This window comes from Gopherus evgoodei, chromosome 2 (assembly GCF_007399415.2).
Source record: "Gopherus evgoodei ecotype Sinaloan lineage chromosome 2, rGopEvg1_v1.p, whole genome shotgun sequence".
Taxonomy (NCBI): domain Eukaryota; kingdom Metazoa; phylum Chordata; order Testudines; family Testudinidae; genus Gopherus; species Gopherus evgoodei.
The window spans coordinates 290,887,402-290,914,039 of NC_044323.1; the positions used below are offsets into that span (position 1 = coordinate 290,887,402).

The window sequence follows — 26,638 nt, forward strand, 5'->3', positions numbered from 1 at the left end:
TATGGGCAAACTATTCCTCAGCCTGGCTCAGACAGTCCAATCACGCAGCCTTCCCTGGATGACATTTTCCTCTCACTTCTGAGTCCTTGATCTTTCAGACAACCGAGGCAGCTGTGCTACATTAACATGTGTTCCTGACTCACAGCTGCAACTAAGCCCTCTCTTTATCGCAGGCCCAGGATTCAATCAGCTCCAGGAAACAGGATGTGGCTAAATGTTCAACCATATATCTATTTCCAGGTGGGCAAAGAAATGTGTTCTCCATGCGGCTTGGAACTCTGAATGATCTGTTGGTTTACCTCTATTCTTCATCTTATAGACCCTTAGAGAGGCTGCATCTTGGTTGCCATTCTTCTGTCTCTGGAGTTCATTATTTAATGTCACCCAATCATCCACAGAAGAAGAATTGTTCCTGCATGTCACAAGATATTACATTCTCTTAATGACCTGGGCTGACTCCACATCCCTTGTTGGTTTGTGGAAAATAAGAGGCTGATGAATCAAATCCAAGTTTCCTGAATGACAGTGATAAAGAAACTTCTCTAGGCTACCAACTCAGCAGTCTCCTTGTTGAATAAGCGTCAGCAACAACAATATGAGAATCTACAGGTCAGTACAGGTTTGAGAAGTCCCTCCATCCTGCAAAGAACCCAAGGAGTGAATGAAATGCAATTGTCATACTGCAAGAAAATGAACTTTATATCTGTGTGATAAAATAGTGGGCATAGAATAAAATTCTCAAATCAACACACGTAACAAGGCCAACATAAAGGTTTCTATGTTTGTAGGCACAATAGAATGCAATTGGCCTAATAATGATAGGATATTTTTCAGAGTAATAAAATATGGTTTCTTTCAATTTGCCTTCCATTTTTTGAAATGTAGAGAGAACACTTAGGTCATGTTTTCAAGTTTTTCTCTGCAATGATAAGGACTAAAAACTTACTTTTTTGTTTAAAATGAAAGCTGAGATTCTCATGTAGTCCTGTGACTCCAGAAGCTGGAGATTTAAGAAAATATCTGGATATCACGAGGCTCAAGATAAAACCATGAGAACCGGAAACACTGCTAGCACTGTGGCTGGGTTTACATATATTTGCATTAACAATCTATCAAGGTACCTATAAAGCATCAATCATTGCAGTACCCAGGCATGAATTTCCCCAAATACTTTACAAATGTTAACGAATTAAAACTGTGAGATATTATTACCATCACTCAGGGCCCCATACACTCTGGGGTAGAATGGGACTAACTGCTGGAGCAATAACCTCTAAGCTCCCTGCAACGTTACTTTATCCTGTTGTCACATAATACCCTTCCTTTCCATCCCTGTACCTTCACATTATCCCACACACCTATGGCTGGCTGCTCATAGTTGAAAATGTTCATTGATATAAAATGTGTTGGTTATTTTCCACAGTGATTTAGTTTGAGGAGGGGTTTTCCCTCCCTACTGTACTCTGCAGGCAGCCAGGCTGCCCTCTCCAGGCCTTGATCCCATGATCTAGTTCAGCATAAAGTTTCCTAACCCTCCCCTATATATTCCAACAAAACGTCAGCATTTCTTTGCGCTGGCTGTCCGGGCCTCAACTGCTGTGCTCTTCTCCAGGCAGCATGCCTCGCCCGCTTAGCTTTCTGGCTGCTCCACAGCTACAAGCTTGGCTAACCAAACACCGGATGCCTGGCTCTATGGAAGAGCGCAGGGGGCTTGCACCGTAATCCGATCCACTCCCCTTTGTGGAGAAAACTGGAGAAGGAGAGACAGGTGAAGGCAGGGCCCAGCAGGGCAGGGAGAGAAAATAAAATGCTTGGCTGCAGCAAAATGATTTCCAGAGGTTCTGATCAACTGCAGCTCCCACCAGAAGCCAATGGATGATGTAGGTGCTCAGCATATCTAAAAATCAGGCCAGTCCTAAATATGGCTTTAGGTCCGTAACTGTAACTACCTAAGCTTGAAAAATGTAGCCAAAGCAGAACACCTTCTGGCTACAAAGTTTTTTCATGAGATAATGATTTGCTTGTGACATAGTCTGACTATGGCCTGTACTTTACATTCCACACTGCACTGTGATCTCACACGCCAAACAGGGTTGGGGCCTGTTGGTATGTGAATGGGAGAATCTAAACACTTCAGAAAGAAACAGTAACAGGCAGTCTTCTGTATCAGCCACTGGGGCACTGTGTTGTTGGACATGCACTGTTTGGGCTCACTGCAGCATGGGTAACTACATTCCGTCAGTGTCAGTCCCCTGCTGTTTCAACTGGATTCTTTTCTTCCTTTACTAAATGGTTTTCTAGTGGTGGGTTGTGCTAATAAAGCCTGATCTGACCATCATTACAGCCAGTGGGAGACCGACCTGAAACAGTTGCTGTGTTTCACCTCTAAGAGGGATGAAATTTCAGTGCTGGTAGAAATGATCTGTATGTCCAGTTTACAGAGCAATTTGTAAAATGCTTTGTGATCTTTGGAGAAGAAGGGCGCTATTAGAAATCGAAGATCGTCACAAACACATTCGTTACATTTATATACATTTTAAGTGCTTGCTGTTTAATACGTTACAAATCTAAAAATAAATGCAAACCTCCAGCTTTTTATATCAAAAGACAATTATAATATGTAACCTTCATTTCTGTGCACTGATGTTAAAGTGTATTACACTCTGAAGAAACTTCCTTGGTTCATTGGGTGTTTTATGAATATAAGGGAAGGGAGGGAAAGGAAAGAAAATACTTTATAGTGCTATCTGAAAGATGCTTATGCCACAGAAAATGGTATCATCTTTACAGCAAGAGGGAATAAAAGACACAGGGGTGCTTGTCTTTGACACGAAGGACCCTTTACACCATTCTGACAGCAAAAACAGACCTTAAAGTGGGTGTATATTATATTGATGCTTACTTTAAGGCCCCTTTATGCTGTTAGAATGGTTTAAAGCTGCCTGAGAATAACCGTGTATGAGGCCACAATGTAGCCAAAGTCATTCAGTGAAGGTGAATCCTTTCAAGCATCACGCTATTTCAAATAACTGCTTTCTGGTTTGCAAATGTTCAAATGGAGTTTGAGGTCAATAGAAGGGTTGGGATATAGGCTCTAGAGCCAAGCACCATTTGTTTTTTATTTAACTCTTTGCAGTAGATTAAAAAAAAAACACTTGGGACTCTGGCAAGATTCTGGTAATTGAACTGTGTTAATTCTTACCAAGAATTTATTTGTCTATTTCTTAAATGGAGATTTTAGATCCATTTACCTTTGCATGGGCAGAGAGTGGCATTATTCTTAATAAACTGATTTGATGTGCCCTAGAAGTTTCACACTGGATTATGCACTGGAAAGGAAGGAAACCAATTCAAACATAAAAACAGGGGACTGTCCAATGAAACTGAAAGGGGGCAAACTCAAAACCAATACAGGGAAATACTTTTTCAAGCAATGTATAATTAGCTTGTGGCTCTCGTTGTCATATGATGTTGTTGAGGCCCAAAATGTAGCAAGATCCGAAGAGGGACTGGATATTTATCTGGATAACAAGAATATCCACAGTTATAATACTTAATGCAGATAAAAAGGCTTGGAAGGGATATTAAACTGCAGGCTATTTTGCATAAGCCATTATCTAAATATTAGATATCAGGATGAGAACTCCAGGGGGGGCAAATTATCCCCCCGGTGGGGTTTCTTGCACCTTCCTATAAAACAGAAGGTGCTAGTCTCCACTGGAGACAGGCTGCCGGAAAACATGGACCTTGAGTCTGATTTGGTATGCAGTACTGCCGACCTCAATGGTTCTCTTTCTCTGGAGCCACATTATTTTTTCAGTCTTTTCTCTAAAACCGTGTGGACTAGACATTTAGGGTTTTTAAAAGGAAAATTCAGATGCTTATGTAGTTGAGGCTTTCAGAAAAACACAAATATCATGAGATTTGTGATAAAATCAGTGCAAGCTGGCGACGTTGAACTGTATTATTGAGTATTGAGTATTATATTCCTACAGTCCTAAATGTCCCCATTCATTCATACATCGTGTGTCTTTCAAACACAAAGCTAGTGAGAGAGTCGGGATAGACCGAAGGGAGAATGAATGGAATTCCGTATGCTTAAACTTAGAAAACAAACTTAAAAGAACTCTCACCAGCATTATTAAATCAGCAAACGTAATCCAAACAGCGATAAGAACGCCATCCTGCTCCCATCAATGTCAATGACAAATTTCTCTTTGACATCAATGGAAGCAGGATCAGGGCCTCACGTTTCACAGCCTTAGCAATGATTTCTTTTATTTTTTTTTAAACCTCGTCCTAAAAATGTTTCAGGAAAAGAGTAATATCCATGGGGTACAGACTCTTAAGAGTAAAGATAAATATGAACGGAGTTTATTTTTATGTGTTTTGGATTTATGTAAGAAAAATATCTTTCACAATAAAAAGAACTGATACAAAATTGTTTCTCATAAATGGACAGCACTGCTGGTTATAAAAAAGAATGATATCCTGTCTTATATTGGGCAACCAAAAAAGACTGTGTAGAATATACGGAAGAATCTTGACCCACTAAAAAAAAGAGCTTCTGTAGCATTTACCGTGACCTACAAAACACGAGGAGTTTTTTACCCATCATAAAAAGTGTTCGCTTTAGAGAACTGTCTTTTAAAACTCTAAAAATAGTGTTTGAGAAGAGTCTGTGTTTCTGTTTAGATCTCTTCTTCGACTTTCAAGATCATTCCCGAGAACACCTCGATCCCTGACTGCCCCACAGACTCGCCACTGGCTATCCGGGAGGGCAGACGGGCAGAAGTCCCAGAGGTGCAGTCTTGCACAAAATGTACTGTCTCCCTGCGTGGTTGCTGGTAGTCAACCAGCTTCTCCAGTGTCCGGTTGAGTGACTCGACATTGTCTGCTAGCCTCTTGTTCTGTTCCACTAAGTTCTCCAAGATGAGGTTCTGCTGGATCATGAGGGAGCTCTGCTGCTGGTACCAGGAGGACAAGAGGGTGCTTTGCTGGAGATGGGCATCCATCAGCTGCTTCTCAAACTCTGAGATGTTGTACTTCCGCTTAGGATGCTGGGCAGTCTGGGATGACTGCCTCCCACAGGCAGCCCGCTGTTGCATCTGGGGGGAGGAAGGTGGGGAAGGAGAGGAAACTGAGGTGTGCAGTGCCCCCCGCTGCTCTAATGCATCTGTCTCAGCTGGCATAGGCATTTCAATAGTCCTCAAAGGCACCCATGTGCAACCAGGCACTTCCTCCTCCTCATCTGTGGGGGATCAAAATATCAAAAATAAGTTCTTTACACGTTAGCAACATAGAAAGCAGCCTCTTTAGTTAATATGCTAAAGGAACAATGTCTGCTGTGTGGGTGTGCACATGAGCTTAGGAAAGGGGCATTAGTTTGACTGTGTGCATGTGTATGTCTCAATAGGTCTCGTGCTTTGTATTTGTGAACCAGAGGGATCTCTCTCTCTCATGTAATTGTTTTATCTGAAATATTAGGTGATAAGGTCCTAGGATGTTAAATGTCCTCGTGTCCCATAGATGACTTCCTGCTCGGCAGGCTGAATTCCTTTGAGTAACTCCAAGCTCCTGTACAAGGAGGCATCCCTGTCCTGGAGGATGATGGTGAAACATAAGACTCCAGGATCAAAAGCTGTTGTGTGAGAGGTTCTGCCTATTTGGATCTGAGATTTCATTTGCAGAGACCTCTCTTGGTATAAGGTTGGCTGTTGCAATCTAACTTTGCAGTGGAGATCACTTCACAGCCACCAAAGATAACCTTACAGAGAAAGGCTTCTCACCCTCCCCTTTCCCTCCAGCTTTCCCCAGTCTGTTGATGTGTGTGGATGGGATGAATGGTTTTGTTTAGGACTCTTTACCTGACTGAAGCTCCAGAGGTATATGAGGGCCATCAGTGTGCATAACATCATCATCACCACCACCACCATCCTCCTCCTCTGCCACCACTCTGGCCTCAGCCTGTTTAATAGTCGCCTCCTGCCCAAGCAAAGGACTTTCCAAAATCCGCACCAGCACAGTATCAGGTCTGGGCTCCCCTGTTGAGCGACTCATCTCCACCAGCTTCTCCTTGGTGCGCCTCTTCATATCATCCCATCTCCTCCGGAGGTCCCGGGTGGTCCTGGGGGACCTGGCAACAGCATTGATCTTCCTGGCAATGCTGCACCATATCTTCTCCCTCTCTGGCTGGCTCAGGTTGACTCTCTCACTCCCATAGAGCCTAGCATGATTTTTGGTCACCTCCGCCACCAAAATCTCAAGTTCTACAGGAGAAAACTTTTCCTTCCTCTTCCGGGGGCCAGCAGCCATTTTAAATCTGCTCCTCTTGCAAAAAACGAAACAGGAAGGGGCAATTTGATGGTGGATTCTCATCAGGACCACTGCACATTGAAACACTCTCATGAAACACGCATGCTACGCTGATGCTGGTCAGTTCCTGCTCGTGCACTGGGCCATAATGTGGCAAAGTACATAGCTGTATCCTTGCTAACAATGACAATGACTAACAAAACATTACATGAGGGGACTTGATGTTACTGGAGCCTCACTGGAACAGAAATGAAGAGATACACAAGGATAAAATCCTCAGCTGGTGTAAATTGGTATACCTCTATTAACTTCAGTGGAGTTATAATGATTTACACCAGCTGAGGATCTGGGCCACACTCTTTAACAGGTTGAAATAAGCTTTGGGTCAGATTCTCCACTCACTAGCCCTGATATAACTGAGGAGTAACTCCAGTGAAGTCAAACTGGTGTAGGTCTGAAGAGAATCAGGCTCACTGGACTCTCTCAGGCTCAGAACATCACACACAGCTGGAAAACCCCATTTTTTTCTGGCAGCAGTTTTATACTATGCAATTCCCACACCTTAAGGGGAGTTACTCCTGAATTACACAAAAGAAGAATCACCCTCCTAGCGTCTGATCCCAATCTCACTTTTATTTTTACAACAGTTAAACCCCCTTGACTTCACTAGAGCCGCTCCTTATTTACAACCATGACTGTGATACAGAAACAAGCCTAAAGAGTCTGCATGTTAGCATTATAGCTGCTTAAAAAGGCAGATTAAAAGCATCAGATGGTAAGAATCATGCAAACAAGAGACAGAAAAGATATTTGGGGCCAGATTCACTGGTATAGCCTGGTGGGGTAAAATTGCCGTGAATCGCATTTATCTGGTCGGTTACACAGGGTTTTGCAACTGCTTTGCGGCACTAGAGTGACACAAAATAGCTGGAGGCATAAGTCCATTACATCATCTTGTGCAACTCCCTGCTGGTAAAGAATTATTCCCAGAGGTCTTTTCTTCAGTTACACTGTTAGAACGATAGTTAGCAGGTGCAACTCCCATAGAAGTCCTGGTGCCAAATTCAGCAATGAAGTAAGGCGGGGTGTAAATTGGTCAGGGAATAGATGTAACTGTAACTTAAACCAATTTGGCAGTCACAGAAAAGGGGATGTAATTAGAGATAAGAGAGGAGAGGGGACGTAGCAAGAAAAGCAATAGAAGGGTTCAAGATAAAGTGGGTGTAGGATCGGAAGAGGGAATGGGATTACTTATCTACAAACTCCTTGTTGGCTGCTTTTTCTATCGCAGCATTCTCTTTGGGCCTCTCTGTATGTGAGGAACTCGTTCTTAAAATGTGACAAATTATAAATCTTTTCTGATCTAATTACAGGTAACTTGCACCATCTTTTTATCACCGTTGATTTTGGTTTACAGGGTGGCACAATTCCCTCTAGGAGTTTGGTGTCCGGCTACATAAGTTTCTGGTGCTTTGTAGGTTACACAGAGTGAATTATGGGGTGAAGGGCATGCTTCTCCAACTTACACATTGTGTAAATAAGAGCAAATCATTGTGCACTGAAGTCTATTACATTTACACTTGTGTGAAACATGTGCAGTGCCAGGAGAATAGGGCCCAAATGAATCACTGTTGATTTACACGTATTTAATTAACCCAAACTGTCTCTGGATCTGTGAAAATTTTACAGAACACAACATTCAAAAAAGAAAAAAAACAAAACCTAGGTAACCCAAATTAGTAGTATTTGAACAGCTCTGTTTTATTTTAAGAGTGTTACAGATACACCTAAACAGTCACTGATATTAATTTAGCAAACAAGTTTCAACCTCTCCTTAAAACGTGTGGAAAATATCAGGTCTTCTTTTTAAATGTATCCCTATAGTAAATTACATTTGTCAGATTCTGAACAACAATCAGAGGGGGAAAAATATCAGTTTCCCTGTTTTTTAACTATCACATAATATGAAAAACAGAAGGATGCTGGAATTAAATGGTAGTAATAGCAAAACTGTTTTAATGAAGAATAGTTAGCACTATCATAGTATGTCACATTTATGAAAGAGCAGCACAAATATGAACTTATCCTTACAAAAGCCTTATTAGATACACAAGTATGTTTCACACAAATAAAGACAAATATTTCTTTATGCTGTAAAGTCATCTTGTGGAGTTCCCTGATATGGTAAATTATTAGGGCTGGTTTTAAAAAGATGGCCAGTAATATCACAGTCTGTAGTTATGCAAGCTAGGAGACAGACAATCAAATCTTAGGATTCGGGAGGTGGGGCCAAACAGGCTAAGGACTGATCCAAATCCCATTTAATTCAGTCGGACTCTTTCTTTTGCCATCAGGCCCTAAATGTATTATTGGGAGATTTTACCTTCTACTGAAGCACTAGGTGTCAGCACTAGGTGTCAAACAATGAAAGAGACAAGATACCAGAGGTCGGCAGATGGATTGATATTCTGATATGATTAGAGCAGGGGGTTGGTTTTGAATATTTATCAAACAGCTTCAGTTCCTCAATATGTTGCTCATTTAGGATGCCAATAATCACAAAGAGGCACCTAACTTAGGGCAAAATCCTGCATCAATGAAGTCACTGCAAAACTGTCCTCTGATTTTAGTGCTTCAGGATAAGGATTTTAGTAAGGTTTTGGCACCAAGTATCTGGTTTGCATATCAAATACCATGCACGAGAACAAGAGCTTAAAAATCCCAATGGATTTCAATGTCAATGGGCCCGACTCTCATTTAGACTCAGCATGTATTTACATGAACATTTAGTTTGCAGCAAGCTGGAGTATTGCATTAAGTGTCCACCTGGCTCCCGCTGAAGCGCACTATCAGTTCCTCAGTGTGCTTCGATCGACCCTGCTTTGAAAAGGAATAGATCAAAGCACACCAGGGAACTATTAGTGTGCACCAGCAAAGTCCACATAGACTATTAGTGCGCAGCAGGATACTGCTGGGTAAGACTCACACTCTAGCCTGCCACAAACTAAATGTTCATGTAGACGAGCCTTAAGGCTCCTTTACACTGCCAGAGTGATGTAAAGGGGCCTTGGTGTATATGAAAATCAGGTCCAACGGCCTTATTGGCTTGAGAAGTATAAAAATATTATGAAATAATTATACCAAATAGTAGTAGTAATGGATTATACTGTAAGTTGCTGCTGTTGCACTCAATGGGCCTGATTCTCAGTTACACTCACAACACTCAGAGAAAGGGGATCTTAAGATAAATGAAAATCAAACATAAGGACTTTCCAGCGGTGCAGGAAATGGTTAGATTTCTAAGGCATGATTCTTCTCTCTTTTCCACCTTGGTGAAGCTCCATAATTTCAATGGACCTAGTCCCGAGTTACACGTATGTACATGAGATCAGAATCAGATGGTTAAGCATTCTGGATACTCTCTCTTAGGTAATTAGTACCCCAATATTTGCAAAATTTGCCACAGGCTCTTTAATCACCATAAGTGATCTAGGCGTTTGTTTTCCATCTCATCTGAAGGGCACCATTCTCCAGAAGCAGAGCCCCTAATTCAATGCTGGGACACTGATTCGGCAATGAGTCAGAGAGAAAGCACTGCATCCTAAAACGACTCATTGCAATATGCTCTGGGCTTTTTGAAGATCTCCCATCCAAACAGAAGTGAATCTCAAGCCCCCTGAGTTTACAAGATATGAGACGATCAAAAACTAGGAGGTATGCATGGCCATGTTGCTCACACATAAATATATTGGACATTTTTAAAGAGTCAGCAGCATTTATTTGTACTGATATACAGTTCATGGGTTTATTTTTAAAATAAAGCATTTTCATGAATGTTTGAGATGATTTTAAGAACTGGGTGCTCCAAATTATACCCTGAAGCTGCCCAATAACAAAAAGATAAACTTTCTGCTGCTTAGGAAAGCACTTCAACAGGCCATAGTTCATTGCCAGGAAAGATGAGTTGGCAGAGTAACCTCAGCTGATGAGTACTCTATCCATACCACCTGGGCAAAGTAGGTTCAGGGGCTTAGTCAGTATACTGAACATAAATATCCAGGTGGAAAAAAGAGACAAGTTCACCCACACATGTGGACATGTACCACACCCCCATTCACAGATGTATAAGACATTATACTGCCTAAACTCTGAACTCCTATCAGCAGCAGGGATACTCACATGAACCCCACAAATGCTCTAGTTCTGAGTCAGCTTGACAATAATGTCTATAATTCCCTTCAAGTCAAATGGTTCAGTCTAAATATAATGAAAAATGTCTGGTCTGATATTTTAAACATAGAATCCCCCCTTCCTGAGGAGATCATGACTTCACTATGGCCTTGTCAACTCACCTAACTTTACTAAGCCACCTGTTTCCTGCAGCTGTCTGGCTGGTTTGCTAGCTCTACTAGGTGCTTATGGCATGACCATTTCTTACAAAAAGTTATGTTCCTAAATATGCAATCAGGATAAATTTAATTTATGTAAAGCTATTTTATCCTGACGTCATTATGCCCAGTATGCATCAGGCTGAATTCACTCTTGGCCTTATGTAACAGATTCTGCCTCATTGACATGTTCTCCTGTACAATCTATATAGTATATTTCTCTCATAAAAACACAGAATCATTTGGGCCAAAACACGTGATGGACAAATTTTGTTTCTTGTAAACAAACCATTGGCCAGGATTCAAAAATTAAGATGATTAAACTAACATCAAGCTACAGAAATCATCTCCCTTGATAGTCTGAATGAAGAGATGCTTAGATGCTATCAGAATTCTTCTGCAAAACTCCCCCTTTCCACTCACAAGCATCCATCTGAAAGCCCTAAACAAACCTTATCCCAATAAATATTTGATCACACAGATCCATTGTTTAGAGGAAAAGATGGGTTTAAATAAATGTTATGGCTCAGACCTTGCTGAGGTTAAATTCCTGCATTCACTCATCTCATTTATCACTTGGACTGCAGCTGACTCGAATACCATTTCCAGTGGTAAGCAGCTGTTTTGTAATGGGCTGCATTTACAATAAAATAAAACACACACACAGAAAGAAGATGCTTCAGAATAAAACACTCTCTGATCTGTAATCTCAGCCGGCCTTTCATATGCAGCCACCGGAGCAGGCAGAAAAGAAAACACACTTTTAATCAGAACCACCTGCACCAGCCTATTTGTCATTGGATGTTAAAGAACAATACAATTTAACTGTAAAAGGCATTGTTCATACCAAAATACCTTGCAAGTTCACAGGATATTGCTACAGTAATGAAGTCTGAGAGTAGGCAGGAACCGTGGACAAGGAGTGGCATGAGGGTGTAGCTCATTACTTCATTTTATCATTCATTCATTGTGTGTTGTATGATGTTCTGATTAGCAAACATGCATATATAATACTTGTATACTAAATATATTTAAGTTGTAGGACAACAGAATAATAGATTGATCAGTAGTCAGAAGGGATACGTATGCATCAGGTATCTAGGTAAGAAGGGCAGAAACACACAGCCTATAGGCTCAGGCTTGTATGTTTTAGCTTAGCCATACTAGGCAATAGGCTTGAGAAATGCTGACATAAGTAAGAGACCAAAGAATGACCCTATGATACAAGATTATGGAAAGAGATGTACCAATGAGTAGCACTGCGAAAAATTAACTGTAAGAATAATTCTGAGTACAAGTCACATGCACAGTGTCAAGTATCAGAGGGGTAGCTGTGTTAGTCTGGATCTGTAAAAGCAGCAAAGAGTCCTGTGGAACCTTATAGACTAACAGACGTTTTGGAGCATGAGCTTTCGTGGGTGAATACCCACTTCGTCAGATGCATGTAGTGGAAATTTCCAGGGACAGGTATATATATATGCAGGCAAGCTAGAGATAATGAGGTAGTTCAATCAGGGAGGATGAGGCCCTGTTCTAGCAGTTGAGGTGTGAAAACCAAGGGAGGAGAAACTGGCTCTGTAGTTGGCAAGCCATTCACAGTCTTTGTTTAATCCTGAGCTGATGGTGTCAAATTTACAGATGAACTGAAGCTCAGCAGTTGCTCTTTGAAGTCTGGTCCTGAAGTTTTTTTGCTGCAGGACGGCCACCTTAAAGTCTGCTATAGTGTGGCCAGGGACGTTGTAGTGTTCTCCTACAGGTTTTTGTATATTGCCATTCCTAATATCTGATTTGTGTCCATTTATCCTTTTCCGTAGCGACTGTCCAGTTTGGCCGATGTACATAGCAGAGGGGCATTGCTGGCATATGATAGCGTATATTACATTGGTGGAGGTGCAGGTGAATGAACCGGTGATGGTGTGGCTGATCTGATTAGGTCCTGTGATGGTGTCGCTGGTGTAGATATGTGGGCAGAGTTGGCATCGAGGTTTGTTGCATGGATTGGTTCAACCGCATCTGCTCTAACCTCTCAGACAGAGACCAACACCTGCAAAATCTCCACCAAGCATTCTCAAAATTACAATACCCGCACGAGGAAATAAGGAAACAGATCAACAGAGCCAGACGTGTACCCAGAAGCCTCTTACTGCAAGACAAACCCAAGAAAGAAACCAACAGGACTCCATTGGGCATCACATACAGTCCCCAGCTAAAACCTCTCCAATGCATCATCAGGGATCTACAACCCCTCCTGGACAATGATCCCACACTTTCACAGGCCTTGCGTGGCACGCCAGTCCTTGCCCACAGGCAACCTGCCAACCTGAAACATATTCTCACCAGTAACTGCACACCGCACCATAGTAACTCCAGCTCAGGAACCAATCCATGCAACAAACCTCGATGCCAACTCTGCCTACATACCTACACCAGCGACACCATCACAGGACCTAACCAGATCAGCCACACCATCACCGGTTCATTCACCTGCACGTCCACCAATGTAATATACACCATCATATGCCAGCAATGCCCCTCTGCTATGTACATCGGCCAAACTGGACAGTTGCTACGGAAAAGGATAAATGGACACAAATCAGATATTAGGAATGGCAATATACAAAAACCTGTAGGAGAGCACTTCAACCTCCCTGGCCACACTATAGCAGACCTTAAGGTGGCCATCCTGCAGCAAAAAAACTTCAGGACCAGACTTCAAAGAGAAACTGCTGAGCTTCAGTTCATCTGCAAATTTGACACCATCAGCTCAGGATTGAACAAAGACTGTGAATGGCTTGCCAATTACAGAACCAGTTTCTCCTCTCTTGGTTTTCACACCTCAACTGCTAGAACAGGGCCTCATCCTCCCTGATTGAACTACCTCATTATCTCTAGCTTGCCTGCATACATATATACCTGCCCCTGGAAATTTCCACTGTATGCATCTGACGAAGTGTGTATTCACCCACGAAAGCTCATGCTTCAAAACGTCTGTTAGTCTATAAGGTGCCACAGGATTCTTTGATGCCCGGCGTGTTATGTGTAGTCAGAATCACAAGAGAAAAGAGGTCTCCCAGACTGGGTAAAATGACTTCCCTATGGGAAAATTCCAGCAAGAACCATCCCTCTACTGATGACCAATTGGCAAGGCAGCCATCAAACCTTAAGAATATAATTAAGGATGTGAGTATGACTATATTTCTAACTTGTGCATAGGTCTTTACAGGATTTCTATATGCTTGGTACTCATAAACTTAATTGTAACAAACAAAATTGACAAAAGAAACTAGACCTTGTACTTGTCATCGTATCTATATGTCTTTATGTGTTCCTAGAGACCCTAAATCTGAAGCAAGTAGCAGAGGTGATTTTCACTCTGCTAAGCTGGAAACTGTTGCAACCAGAGCTGAAACCCCAGTGCTGCAATACAACATTACTAAATTCACTTTCAATAAAAAGAAAAGGTTAGGAAGGACTGCTGTGAGTAAGCGGGGAAGTAGACCATGGAGCATGAATATAGGCATCCTGACAAGGTGGATTTTGATCTGCATGGGAGAAACAAATTAGTAAGATCAATGCAAGTGAACAGACTGTTCAAGGTAGCTGTGATGATGGCAGCAAAGGGTCAATCCTGAAAATGAAAAAAAGGGGGGGGATGGGGGATTGAGAAAAGTCCAGAATTAGTAGAGGAGAAGGAAGATGAAGGGATATTGGGAGCGAGATGAGATGGTAGAAGGAGAGGAGATCAAGAGAATGAGACGAAAGAGGAATGAAGAGCTGGAAAGTGAAGGGATCGGTTATGGAAGTGGATGGCGGGGTTAGAGGGATGGAGGTTTTTGAAAGGGGCTGCTTAGTGTTAGTGTGTACAGACAAGTAATGCTTCAAGCTTGGAAAACAGAAAGTAGTTATGACGGGAGCACTGCTGGGAAGGCAACCTGCTCCTTACATGCCGCGACCCACAGTTTGAAAAAACTCTGATCTAGACCATCCCTGACAGGTGTTTGTATAACCTGTTCTTAAAGATCTTCAGTGACGGAGATTTTACAACCTTCCTAGGGAATTTATTCCAGTCCTTAACAACCCTGATAGTTAGGAAGTTTTTCCTAATGTCCAGCTTAAACCTCCCTTGCTGCAATTTAGGCCCATTGCTTCTTGTCCTATCCTCAGAGGTTAAAGAGAACATTTTTTTCTCCCTCCTCCTTGCAACAACTTTTTATGTCCCTGAAAACTGTTATCATGTCCCCCCCATCAGTCTTCTCTTCTCCAGACTAAACACATCCAGTTTCTTCAATCTTCCCTCGTAAGTCATGTTTTCTAGACCATTAATCAATTTTGTTGCTCTTTTCTGGACCTTCTCCAATTTGTCAACATCTTTTCTGAAATGTGGCGCCCAGAACTGGACACAATACTCCAGCTGAGGCCTAATCAGCACAGAGTAGAGCAGAAGAATTACTTCTTGTGTCTTGCTTACAACACTTCTGCTAATACAACCCAGAATGATGTTGCTTTATTTGCAAGTGTTACACTGTTGACTCCTATTTAGCTTCTGATTCTCTAAGACCCACAGATCCCATTCCGCAGTATTCCTTCCAAGGCAGTCATTTCACATTTTGTATGTGTGCAACTGACTGTTCCTTCCTAAGTGAAGTACTTTGCATTTGTCTTTATTAAATTTCATCCTATTTAGTTCAGACCATTTCTCCAGTTTGTCCAGATCATTTTGACTTTTAATCCTATCCTCCAAAGCAGTTGCAACCAATCCCAGCTTGGTATTGTTTGCAAACTTTATAAGCTTATTATTTAAATCACAGAACCAGATCCAGAACTGATCCCTGTTGGACACCACTCAATATGCCCTTCCAGCTTGACTATGAACCACTGATAACTCTGGAAATGGTTTTCCAAGCAGTTGTGCACTCACCTTATAGTAGTAGCTCCATCTAGGCTGTATTTCTCTAGTTTGTTTACGAGAAGGTCATGCAAGTCAGTATCGAAAGCCTTACTAAAGTCAAGTTATACCACATCTGCCACTTCCCCATTATCCACTAGGCTTGTTACCCTGTCAAAGAAAGCTAGAAGGTTGGTTTGACATAATTTGTTATTGATAAATCTGTTCTGACTGTTAGTTATCACCGTATTATCTTCCAGGTGTTGGCAAATTGATTGCTTAATTATTGCTCCATTATCTTTCCAGGTACTGAAGTCAAGATGATTGGTCTGTAATTTCACTTTTTTAGAGATTGGCACTATATTTCCCCTTTTCCAGTCCTCTGGAATCTCTCCTGTTTTCCATGATAATCGCTAATGGTTCATCTATCTTTTCAGTCAGCTTCGTGAGTATTCTAGGATGTATTTCATTAGGCCCTGGTGACCTGAAGACATCTAACTTGTCTTAGTCATTTTTAACTTGTTCTTTCCCTATTTTGGCCTCTGATCCTACCACATTTTCACTGGCATTCACTATGTTAGACATCCAATTGCTACTAACCTTTTTGGTGAAAACTGAATCAAAAAAGTCATTTAGCACTTCTGCCATTTCTACATTTTCTTTTATTGTTCCCCCACTCCCCTCATTGAGTAACAGATCTATCCTGTCCTTGGTCTTCCTCTTGTTTCTAATGTATTTGTAGAATGTTTTTTTGTTACCCTTTGTGTCTCTAGAATTATAGATTCATAGCAACATTGGGCTGGAAGAGACCTCGAGAAGTCATCAAGTCCAGCTCCTTGTGCTATAGCAGGAACAAGTAACCTTAGAACATCCCTGAAAGGTGTTTGTTCAACTTGTTTTTAAATGCTTCCAGTGATGGGGACTCCATGACTTTCCTTGAAAGCCCATTCCAGAGCTTGACAACCCTTAGAGTTAGAAAGTTTTTCCTAATATTTACCCTAAATCTCCCCTGCTGCAGATTAAGCCCTTTACTTTTTGTCCTACCTTCAGTGGACATGGAGAACATTTGATCATTGTCCTTTTTATAACAACCCTTAACATATTGGAAGACTGTCATCAGGTTCCCCTCTTAGTCTTCTTTTCTCAAGCCTAAACATGACCAGTTTTAACCTTCCTCACAGGTCAAGTTTTCTAAATCTTTGATCATTTTTGTTACTCTCCTCTGGACTCTTTCCAATTTGTCCACATCTTTCCTAAAGTGTGGTGCCTCAAACTGGACACAGTACTCCAGCTGGGGCCTCACTGGTACTAAGCAGTGCGGGATAATTACATCCTATGTCTTATAAACAACACACTTGTTACTACATCCCAGAATCATATTAGCATTTTTTGCAGCTACAGCGTATTGATAACTCATATTCAGTTTATGGTCCACTATGAAGGTTAAGCCTGTCCAATGCTGAACACACATATATACCAGGCCACTGAACATCCTCACTGAAATAATTAACTCGGTTATGCCTCTGGGCTAACGTAGCACCTCTTTCACTCATAAGATCATGGTCAGTAGAAATTCACCCACCACCTCCGCTGCTTGTAGTCCAGATACAGCAGACCAGATATCTACTGGTATAAATCAAAAGTCAATGGAGCTATAGAGATTTACAGCAGCTGCCAAGGATTCAAGACACACTATTAAGATATTATTTCTCTTCATTTAACTCCTGGATAGGTACAGAGAGTATGTGTATTAACCTCTATCTATGGTAGACATATGTGCCCCTCTCATCATCATATCTGACCACTTCAACATTTTTAAATATTTATCTTCACAATATGAGGTGGGAAAGTGCTATTTTCCCTGCTTTACAGCTGGGGAACTGAGAAATAGAGAGTCTAAGGCCCAGATTTGTAAAAGTATTTAGGTGTTGCTGCACTCAGCATTGCAACACCTAGCTGATTTAGGAGCATAATTCCAGTTTTCTATAAGGATTTAGGCAGTGCCTAGAGACTTTAAAAAATTGGGCCTAAATGACTTGCCAAAGGTCTCTAAGAAAATCTGTTGGGGAGCTGGAACCTGAACCCACGCCTGGAACCCAAGTCTTAAAATAGTGCCCTAACCACTGGACCAGCTATTCTTGTCTGTTACTAAAGAGAGAAATTATTATTCAAGTACACTTACGTACACAAGGCTGTGTTCATACACATATACATATATTATGAAGCAGAGGCCCCTCTTCTGCAAGTACATCTGTGGCAAACTGAACAAGTCTCCAAGCCCAAACGCAAACAGGAGAGGCCGCAAAGTCGTTGAAGATAAGCTACAGTGTGTTTCTTGCATGGGTTTTATGTAATGAGAAATTTCCAGTTTCCTCCATATAGACAGACAGACAGATGGGAAGGAGGATGGGGAGAGTCACAGCAGAGAAGCAAACTGCTGCTGTCAGCACAGATATCTTAGGCTGAGGGGAAGACAGTTGCAAAAGTAAAGTACCAGGCAAAGTTGCTTAGCTGGAGCATACTTCCATTTGTTTAAATATTTTTATCACTGGATGAAAACTATTTTGTAAGAGTTGAAGAAATGCTATTTGCTTATGCTTTGTTATGGTCATGTCTGGGTTGCGGCCAGTGGTCCATGTTGCATGGCTGAAGCTACTGTTCTATGCTCTGTTTGAACACTATGCTAAGTAACCCATCACTTTAACTTTATTCCCAACAGAAATCCCTTTATTAAGGACTACAGTCAGTCTCAAACTCAAATATTTCAATACATTCATAAAGAATATAAAGAAGAGATATGTAACATATGCATGTAACCCAGCCTGCATTTATAGGAGAACCCCAACATGCTATAGGTTGTGGGTAACAGGAATATACAATGGCAAAGTGACAGTTTAATAAAACAAGGGAGCTACACAGAGAGAGAGCTTAGAGCAGCGCAAAGAATGCTAATGGCTTTAAAGGGTGTGACGTTCCAACCAGTGCAGCCCCTTTCAAGCCAAGCGGTCTACAAAGTCATCCAGCTCAGTCTGTCTCAAGTATGTACTTATAAACATCCAACACTATGTATGGAAAACGGTGGTTTAGTTTGGCATAGTATTAGCCATACAGGATATTCTGTTCACTATGCTATGAACTTAAGGGATCTGGAATGCAGACTCTACAAAGAGACCAGAGTACAGTCCCATGGATCATATCTAAAGTTGGTTGACAGGAAAATTCTGTTAAGCAGAGTTCAGTAATCTTGGGTTGTTCCAGGCATGTGAGGTAATTCATGAACATACCCAATTTATTCCAACCACAACATTGCCTATAATGCATTATTGACTACGAGATTTGTGCATAAAAGTGTGCTTCTGGCCCAAACATATATCCAGTGTTCCCCCTCTATAGATTTAGGTTGTGCCAATGTTTCACAGAAATGCTTCTGCCTGAACAGACATTAATATTACATGCTTACCATCCTACAGTACCTATGATCAGACAACAAGGACAGACTTTAAAAAGCATACAACTTCATCTCCTGTGAACAGAAGCCTGCAGTCTCTACTCAGGCAAAACTCCCAATGAGTTTTGCTGAGTAAGATCTTCAGAATTATGCCCTACACTAATTAGCAAAGAGAAGGTTCTAACTTTGGGCTTTAATACATTTATATTTCAGAAAAACAAAGTTTACCTTAACAACTTTTGGTCTGTCTAATCCAATGTACGTACTAATTAAGCTTTAATGGATTTGGGATTTTTTCTCCCTGTCTTCATGCCTAGAAAGTATTGACCTCAAAAAGTCAAGCTGTTCTTTTTGGTCCAGCTATTTTCAAACAAGACTAACTTTTTTTAGTGTAATTTACTCTTGCTCTGACGACAACAAAATGAAAATTGCCTTAAACAGTGCTGAAAACCATTTCCTTACCCATTATTTACCAACTGCATCTTGTTTGCTGGCAACACTGAGTTGCTTGATTATAGGGAAACATTCCAGTAAGAAGAACATATATGCTTAAATGATGCACTTTTTATGCCATCCTTCCAAGAACAACAGTAGCTAATTGCTCAGTTTCCTACTGGGAAATGCCTCTAATATGCAGATCTCTAAATGACTACTCCAAATCCAAGTTGCCAACACTGGTCCATTAATCATATGAAAGACTTTAGCTTTCACTTAGACTACTCTTTATTATACTTCCAGGTAGTGCAAGAACACAGCAGAGTTTGTGCCATGTGCTCATGGAAATAAAACAGCTTTCAACTGTTTTATTTTAAATAATGTTACTGAATGTATCTATAGGATTTTTTAGACCAACTTACTTGGTGCTGACTGGCTTTAGCCAACTGCTCATTGGCTGATTCTACATTAGAAGATGCAGTCTCAATGTTGGCTTCAATACTATCTGTAAATTAAGATAATAGAAGGTAATTACATGGTAAAAAGCTAAAGGAATAATTCACACCAACAACAATGCAGTAATTTAACGGGGGGCATGAACAAACAGGAAAGACCCACACATCCTTTTGTCTGCAAGTTTGGAAAGCAAGGGGGTGCCCATAAGGGCCACCCAAAATTTGGCAAAAAGAAGGAGCCTAAATCATCACAGAGGCAGAGTAACTGGTGAATATCATACAAAATGGAAAGCTTATGGGCCTGATCCAATGGAAAGAATTCATGGACTCCAATGGATCAGGGCTTCTATACGACTGGTAATCTTACTGGATGGGAGATACATTCTAAAATGGGATACAGGAGGTATATCACGTTTGTGCTTCTTGATTTGTCCTGCTATAAAGATCTTCACTTTTTACCTCTGAGTGAAGAAAAAAACATTTGGAAAAGAAGGATTGATAACTACAGAGCGCAGCTGGTTGGGGGTGAGGGAAGGAATCAATACATGCCAGTCAAAGAAAGCAACGTTTTAAATGGACACCAGTCCTGTGTTTAGAAACCAACATCTATGTTGCAAAAGCTGCAGTTAAGAGTTCGATTGTGTTTCAAATAGAAATATCATAGTCACGGCCAATTCGTTCCCTCAGAGACACGCACACAGCGACTAGTGGTCTCAGGGGGAATGGAGTGAAAAGTGCATGATGAGCTCAGGATTTGGCTCAGAAGCCTATCAAATTTGCCTTTACAAGGATAGATGAGAGCTATTATAATTCTATCAATCAGCCCAAAGGGTTCATTTACAGTCTTATGTTAATTTTAGTATACTACTGGAATGATGGCAGATTCTGTTCTCCCCCTTTTGTTTTCAGTGCTAGTAGAAAAAGTGGCATTAAATCACTTTCACACACATGTTCTAAAGCACCACCATCTAGTGCTACTTCTGATCTCTCTTCTGTTGGACACTGTTAGGTCAGCTCACAGTGCCTAGGTATTTCAGGAGTTTCTAGCAGTAAATCATCATACTGACAATGGAAAAAAAGCATGTCCTTTCCATTTGAAACCCAAGAGCTGGGGTGGGAAGAGCAGAGTGGTGCCTGAGCATGCTCTTTAGGGCAGAGAAAGCTGTATGGGGCTGGGAGTGTCTCTCTCTTGATGTCTGTACATCTATGGGAATTTAATCAGTGCTTGGTAAATAGCTATTAACATGTGTGCCCAGCTTCTATGGCTGTCCATATGGGCTTGTCTACACTGGGAAATTACTTTGTGATAAAGCACAACTCTGAGGAGTCAAGGTAGATAACATTATGCTAAATCTGACTTAGCACATAGCATAGACAGGGAATATCAGGTGTAACATTTTGTCAGCTAGTTGTGGTTAGCCCTAAGGTTGATGAATCCTGGTCATGTGCCACATGCAGCACATTGTGCATATGCTAAGAATATCATGCCAGCTGGGACAATGCTAAACAGGACAGTGCTTGTCTACAGAGATTCTCAGCTGGTATAATAAGTGCAGCTCCATGGAAGTCAATGGAGCCACAACAGTTTACATGAGCTGATCCTGTCTAAAGTTCTGTTACCATAACTCCACAAGGTCATGCTCTAGCACACTATAATCCCCTAATGTAGACAAGTCCTTGGAGCAGGGCCGGCTCCAGGCACCGACGAATGAAGCAGGTGCTTGAGGCGGCCAATGGGAAGGGGCAGCACATCCTCATCTTCAGCGGCGGGTCCCTCAGTCCATCTCAGAGCGAAAGATTCGCTGCTGAATTGCCACCAAGGAATGAGGCGGTATGATTCAGCTGTCACCGAAATGCCACCGATTGCGGCTTTTTTTCTTTTCTTTTTTTTCCCCTCTGCTGCTTGGGGCGGCAAAAAAGCCTGAGCCGGCCCTGCCTGGGAGGTAGACACATGTACCTGGGTTGCAGAGAGGGGCCATGACACAAGGTAAATAAGGAAACAAGTGACAATCAGAAACAAGCCACAGCAAGTAACAGGAGACATGCTCATTTCAGGAGCGCAAGGCAAGGCAAGGCTGTCAGTTTATAGGAGATATATTTAAAGAGGACAGTTAGTTTTTGTTTGATAATGGAACAGCCTTATACAGACATTCAAAAAAAGTTCAGTAATCTGATTTGTCTAATCAAAGGAAAAGAGCTTGTTGTTTTCTTCCCTAGTGTTAGCTAGGATCCCAGGACATTGCACCTCTTATTTCATGAACAGCTGCAATTTAACAGGCCCTTTTCCTAGGGAAATAATTTTTTAAGCATGGAAGAGCAACACAAAATTCTTTAGATTCCATGAAGTTTTTTACAGAACAACCAGCATCATGCTTTGCAAACATTATATGTTAAATTGTTCCACAAGGCAAACACCCAGAGTACAAGGGATCTTTACTAAATGATGACCTAAATGTTACATACATAATGGTGTGATGTTACAGAGGAAAAACAAAAAACTGGGCAAGCTGCCTGCCCAGCTGGCAGGTTCCTCTAATGTCCAGAACTCCAGCTTTGCCAGGAGTACAAAAGATTTGAGATGAAAGGTCCTAATTAACATTTGCTATAGTAGCTTGCAATCCTAAGGGGCAGGGGAAAAACACTACAGAGCTAGCACTGCATGAAAAAATGAGGCATACATAGTTAATGTGGTGGGTTTGTCCTCCCTGCTAAAAAAAGATGTATGTTTTACCTTGGAGATACTAACATGTATGAATTATCCTAAGGAAAAACAACACAGTGAAGACCAGGCACTTTAGTTTTACAATCAGGTAAACTCACCAAAGTTAGCCCCTGGAAGAGGTATAGAGCTGTTAAACATGTGATTTACCAGGCAGTAAAATGGAAGTGCCTGGTCTTCTCTGTGGTTTTACCTCAGGACAGCTCATGTGCGTTAGGTACTCTGAGGTACAAAATGCACCTTTTTTAGCAGTGAAGACAAGTCCTGTGCAAACTAGTGATTTCCACTGATTTACACACAAGGAAGAGAGTGAGAGGGATGTAATCTAGGTGTCAAAACACAAACATGGCAGCCAAGAATTACTGGGGCCAGATCACCCAGTCAATTATCTGTCCACCACTTCACTGATTTTAATAGGACGTCCTGCATGCACACAGCAGGATGATCCCAGCTACAATGACTCATTGTGTGGCCTCAGCCAAGTCACTTGGGCTGTGATTTGCAAACGGGCCTTAATACTTCCTATCTCACAGGGGCATTAATCAATGATTATGAAATTTTTTGAAGAGAATAACATTACTGAAGTGTTAAGCATTGTGATTTGCATTTTATTTCATTACAGTGATAAACTGTTGTGAGAAAGAGCTGGGAAAGAACAGCTGATCCAGCACTCTGGCCACTGCAACTCTAATTAGTTGCTCTAAAGTAGAACTGATTAAGACGAACTGGACCTAATTGATGGATTGGGCTGGCCTGTGGAGAGCTAAAAGGCTAATTAGCCCATTAGGCAGAAGGTAGAAAAAACAGGGGAAGGCAGGGAAGGTGAGAAAGGGAAGCTTTCAGAGTCACAGCCCAGCGGGATTTCCCAGGAGGAAGACCCTTTCTGTGTAATCTCTCCTTGGCTAAGGGAGTTAAGAACAGTATGAAACTGTAAACAGGGGGCTGCACACCTCTGTGAAAGTGGTGGGGAGAACACTATAAAATAAACCACGAGGTGCTTACCAGAAGGTGGTCTCCAAATATTTCTATCTTCAAAAGAGACCAGAATGAGACCCTACCTCTGCTCAAGGTCACCTGGTGTCTATGATCAACCCATGTTAATGGACAGCAAAATCTTCTATGTGAAATTACATAAATGAAAGTGAATTCCATATTTAATGGCATCTAAGTCTAAGTGCTTGTGGTGGTGAGTTTTTTTCCTTTTTTGTTGCACTGTGTTGAAGAGTCACAGGTTATAATAGGACAAAATCCAGGGTCCTCACAGTGGCAATTATTAACTGGTTTCACTGGGCAGGTATTTGTGTTAGGGCTGGTTGAAGAACAGGAGAAGGATTTTGTAAACACATTTAAAATTGCTTCTTTTTTGAAGGGTTTGCAACGGGTCCATTCTGTTTTCCAAAACATGTTTCATGATGTTGCTTTAAACAAAATGATACCTATAGTTGTATTAAAAAAAATTCCATGAAAATGTCAGTAAAAATATGGTGTGAGACACTGTGAAAAATGGAACATAAGGTCAAAATGTTCCTTTTTTGGATAAAGGCCACTTTTTGATGCTTTAGTGAGAAAAAATTCAACCAGTTCTAATTTGTACGTAGTACGAATCAAGTCTTGCGTCATTCTTTGTGGTCAGTGACTGTGAGGTGCTGAGAATCCTTAACTCAAAAGAGCACTTCACAGGACACATCCTGTTTTGGCCCGTGCTGGATTGGGGACTGAACTCTCATTGGTAGATATGGGAGTTCTTCCAGAGTAAAACTTACAATGATGTTTGGTCATATCTAAACATGTGTAAGTCAACCTGCAAAATCAGGTCTATAGAGTATGTGCTCTTCCAATTTAGAAATTATGGTAATTGGATCAGGTTGTCTTAACGAGGTGCAATTTGTCACTCCCTAAACCACGAAGACCTGGGGGTATTAATCCCCAATGGAGGACAGCCAGCAGCCACATCTCTACCCTATCCCAGGGTTTCTCGTGGGAGATGGCAGCTCTGATTTCCGCAAAGGGTAACATAAAAGCCCCTTGCCAAGCTGTTGTGCCAAATGAGTGAACCCAGCCAGCACTTTTAAAAAATGTCTGTATTGACTCCTTGAAGATCAAAGTGGAGCAGACATTATAACTACCATGAAATGCCACAACCTGCTGCTTGCTGGATTTGCCTCCATCAAGGGCCCTGTGCCCTAGTTTATACCAGCAGAAGTGGATGTAAAGTAGTGTACTCATATTAACATTTCTGTACCTAACTTTAGTCCCAGACAAAGCAGAGATTTACACTGCTTAGTAAATGACAGATGCCCTTAAAATGTGGTCTTGAAAAATTTAAACCTCCATAAAACCTAAGCAAATTGCAGAATTATAACAGAGTGTCAACAGCTTATCATTTATGCAAAATTCATTTTACATGCATTATCAATCTCAGAATATTTTGCAAGTCCATTGAGGCCTATAATTGTGCCAAAAATAAATAAAAATAAAATCTCAGAGACTCAGCTGTATAATCTATCTACTCCTATAACTCAGTGGACTAATCCAAAGGTGTCAATTCTTCCCAGTCAAAGGAAAATACCAAGACAATGTGTCTGATTCATTTACGAAAAAGGTGTGTATGTTTGCTTATTATTTTGGAAATGCTGAATTTTGCCTCCAAAGTAAAATCCATGATATTTATGATTTGTTTTTCCCTTGCAATGGTTAGTTTGATTTACTTAACCTATTCATAACATGGTATCCCACATTCTACCCTAATAAGACAGAGCGTGATGACTACCAGCAGAAATAAACCAACAACTCAGCTGGTTGTACATTTATGACCCTTCCAGCTCAATCACAGGATTTCTGGGAGTTCAGAGCACAGCAGTGCAGCTTCCTGATAACAACTTCAGATGAACAGGGTTGCATATTCACAGCAGCAGAGAATTCTACTGGTGGCAAAAAAACCAAACCAAACCAAAAACATCGTAAAAAGAAGAGACCCCAGTCCATGCAGCTAGTTTTTTGTACAAAATTACTTGGCTCCTTAGCTGCAACTACACCAACCCAGTCACATTAAGAAGATCAAATACAGAACAGCAGACACCTCTTTAGCCATTTACTCTTTTCTTTACAAAACACACACACTGTCTTCCTAACACCATCAGCATTATAAAAAGAATGTGCAAACAAGGAGACAAGAGACAGAAACTCAGAGACATAGGCCTGGTCTACAATGAGGGGGGGAATGATCTAAGATACACAACTTCAACTATGAGAATAGCGTAGCTGAAGTCGACGTATTTAAACTGAATTAAAATTACTTATTTTGCGTCCTCCCAGTGCTGGATTGATGGCCGTAGCTCCCCCATTGACTTTGCTTCTGCCTCTCGCACTGCTGGAGTTCAGCAGTCGACGGGAGAGAGATCGGGGATTGATTTATCGTGTCTATACTACAAACAATAAAACAATCTCTGATAGATAGATTGCTACCCGCCGATCCGGCAGGTAGTGTAGACATACCCATAGACTTTTAAACACAGAGACATAAAACACAAAGGCTTATACATTCCTTGCACTCCCTGCCACTATGGGTAAAATGAGAAGAACAAAGAAGATCAAACTAACCTGTGCCTGCCTCCTGAGAAATATGCTATTATAATGCATGGTACTGTTTATAATAATGCTGCTAGTTATAATTGTGTTGAGAAGAAGACAGAGTAAACCGGCTCCAAAGTATACACTTTTGGTTCAACAGATTCTGGGTTACGTCTTCAAAATAAATGAAAAATGTGTGCCTCATCTGAAACAGATAAGCAGCAACTTCAGAAAGACTTGGCTGCCACTGTGCACAACTTCTGGAGAAGTGGTGCCCGGCTCTGACACATAACTCCATGTCTTATCCCAGGAATAGCTAGATATGAAAGAGCCAAGTGAGGATTCTGCAGTGCACAAAGAACCAAAGAGTACATAAATATATCCATCAATATAATTGTCTCATCTGATATTTAGGAAGTGTTA

General features: G+C 41.2%; 1 protein-coding gene across 1 annotated transcript in view; it reads right to left on the bottom strand.

The window, feature by feature from the left end:
- Window positions 1-4,373: 4,373 nt before the first annotated feature.
- TSNARE1 (t-SNARE domain containing 1) overlaps window positions 4,374-26,638 on the bottom strand; it is a 637,975-nt gene continuing 615,710 nt past the window's right edge. Inside the window, exons 14-16 of the mRNA XM_030553891.1 lie at window positions 19,894-19,976; window positions 5,868-6,330; window positions 4,374-5,251 (exon numbers count right to left, since the gene is read on the bottom strand). Of these exons, the coding sequence (XP_030409751.1) occupies window positions 4,692-5,251; window positions 5,868-6,330; window positions 19,894-19,976 (1,106 nt within the window). The 3' untranslated portion in view covers window positions 4,374-4,691. The remainder of the gene's footprint in view (window positions 5,252-5,867; window positions 6,331-19,893; window positions 19,977-26,638) is intronic.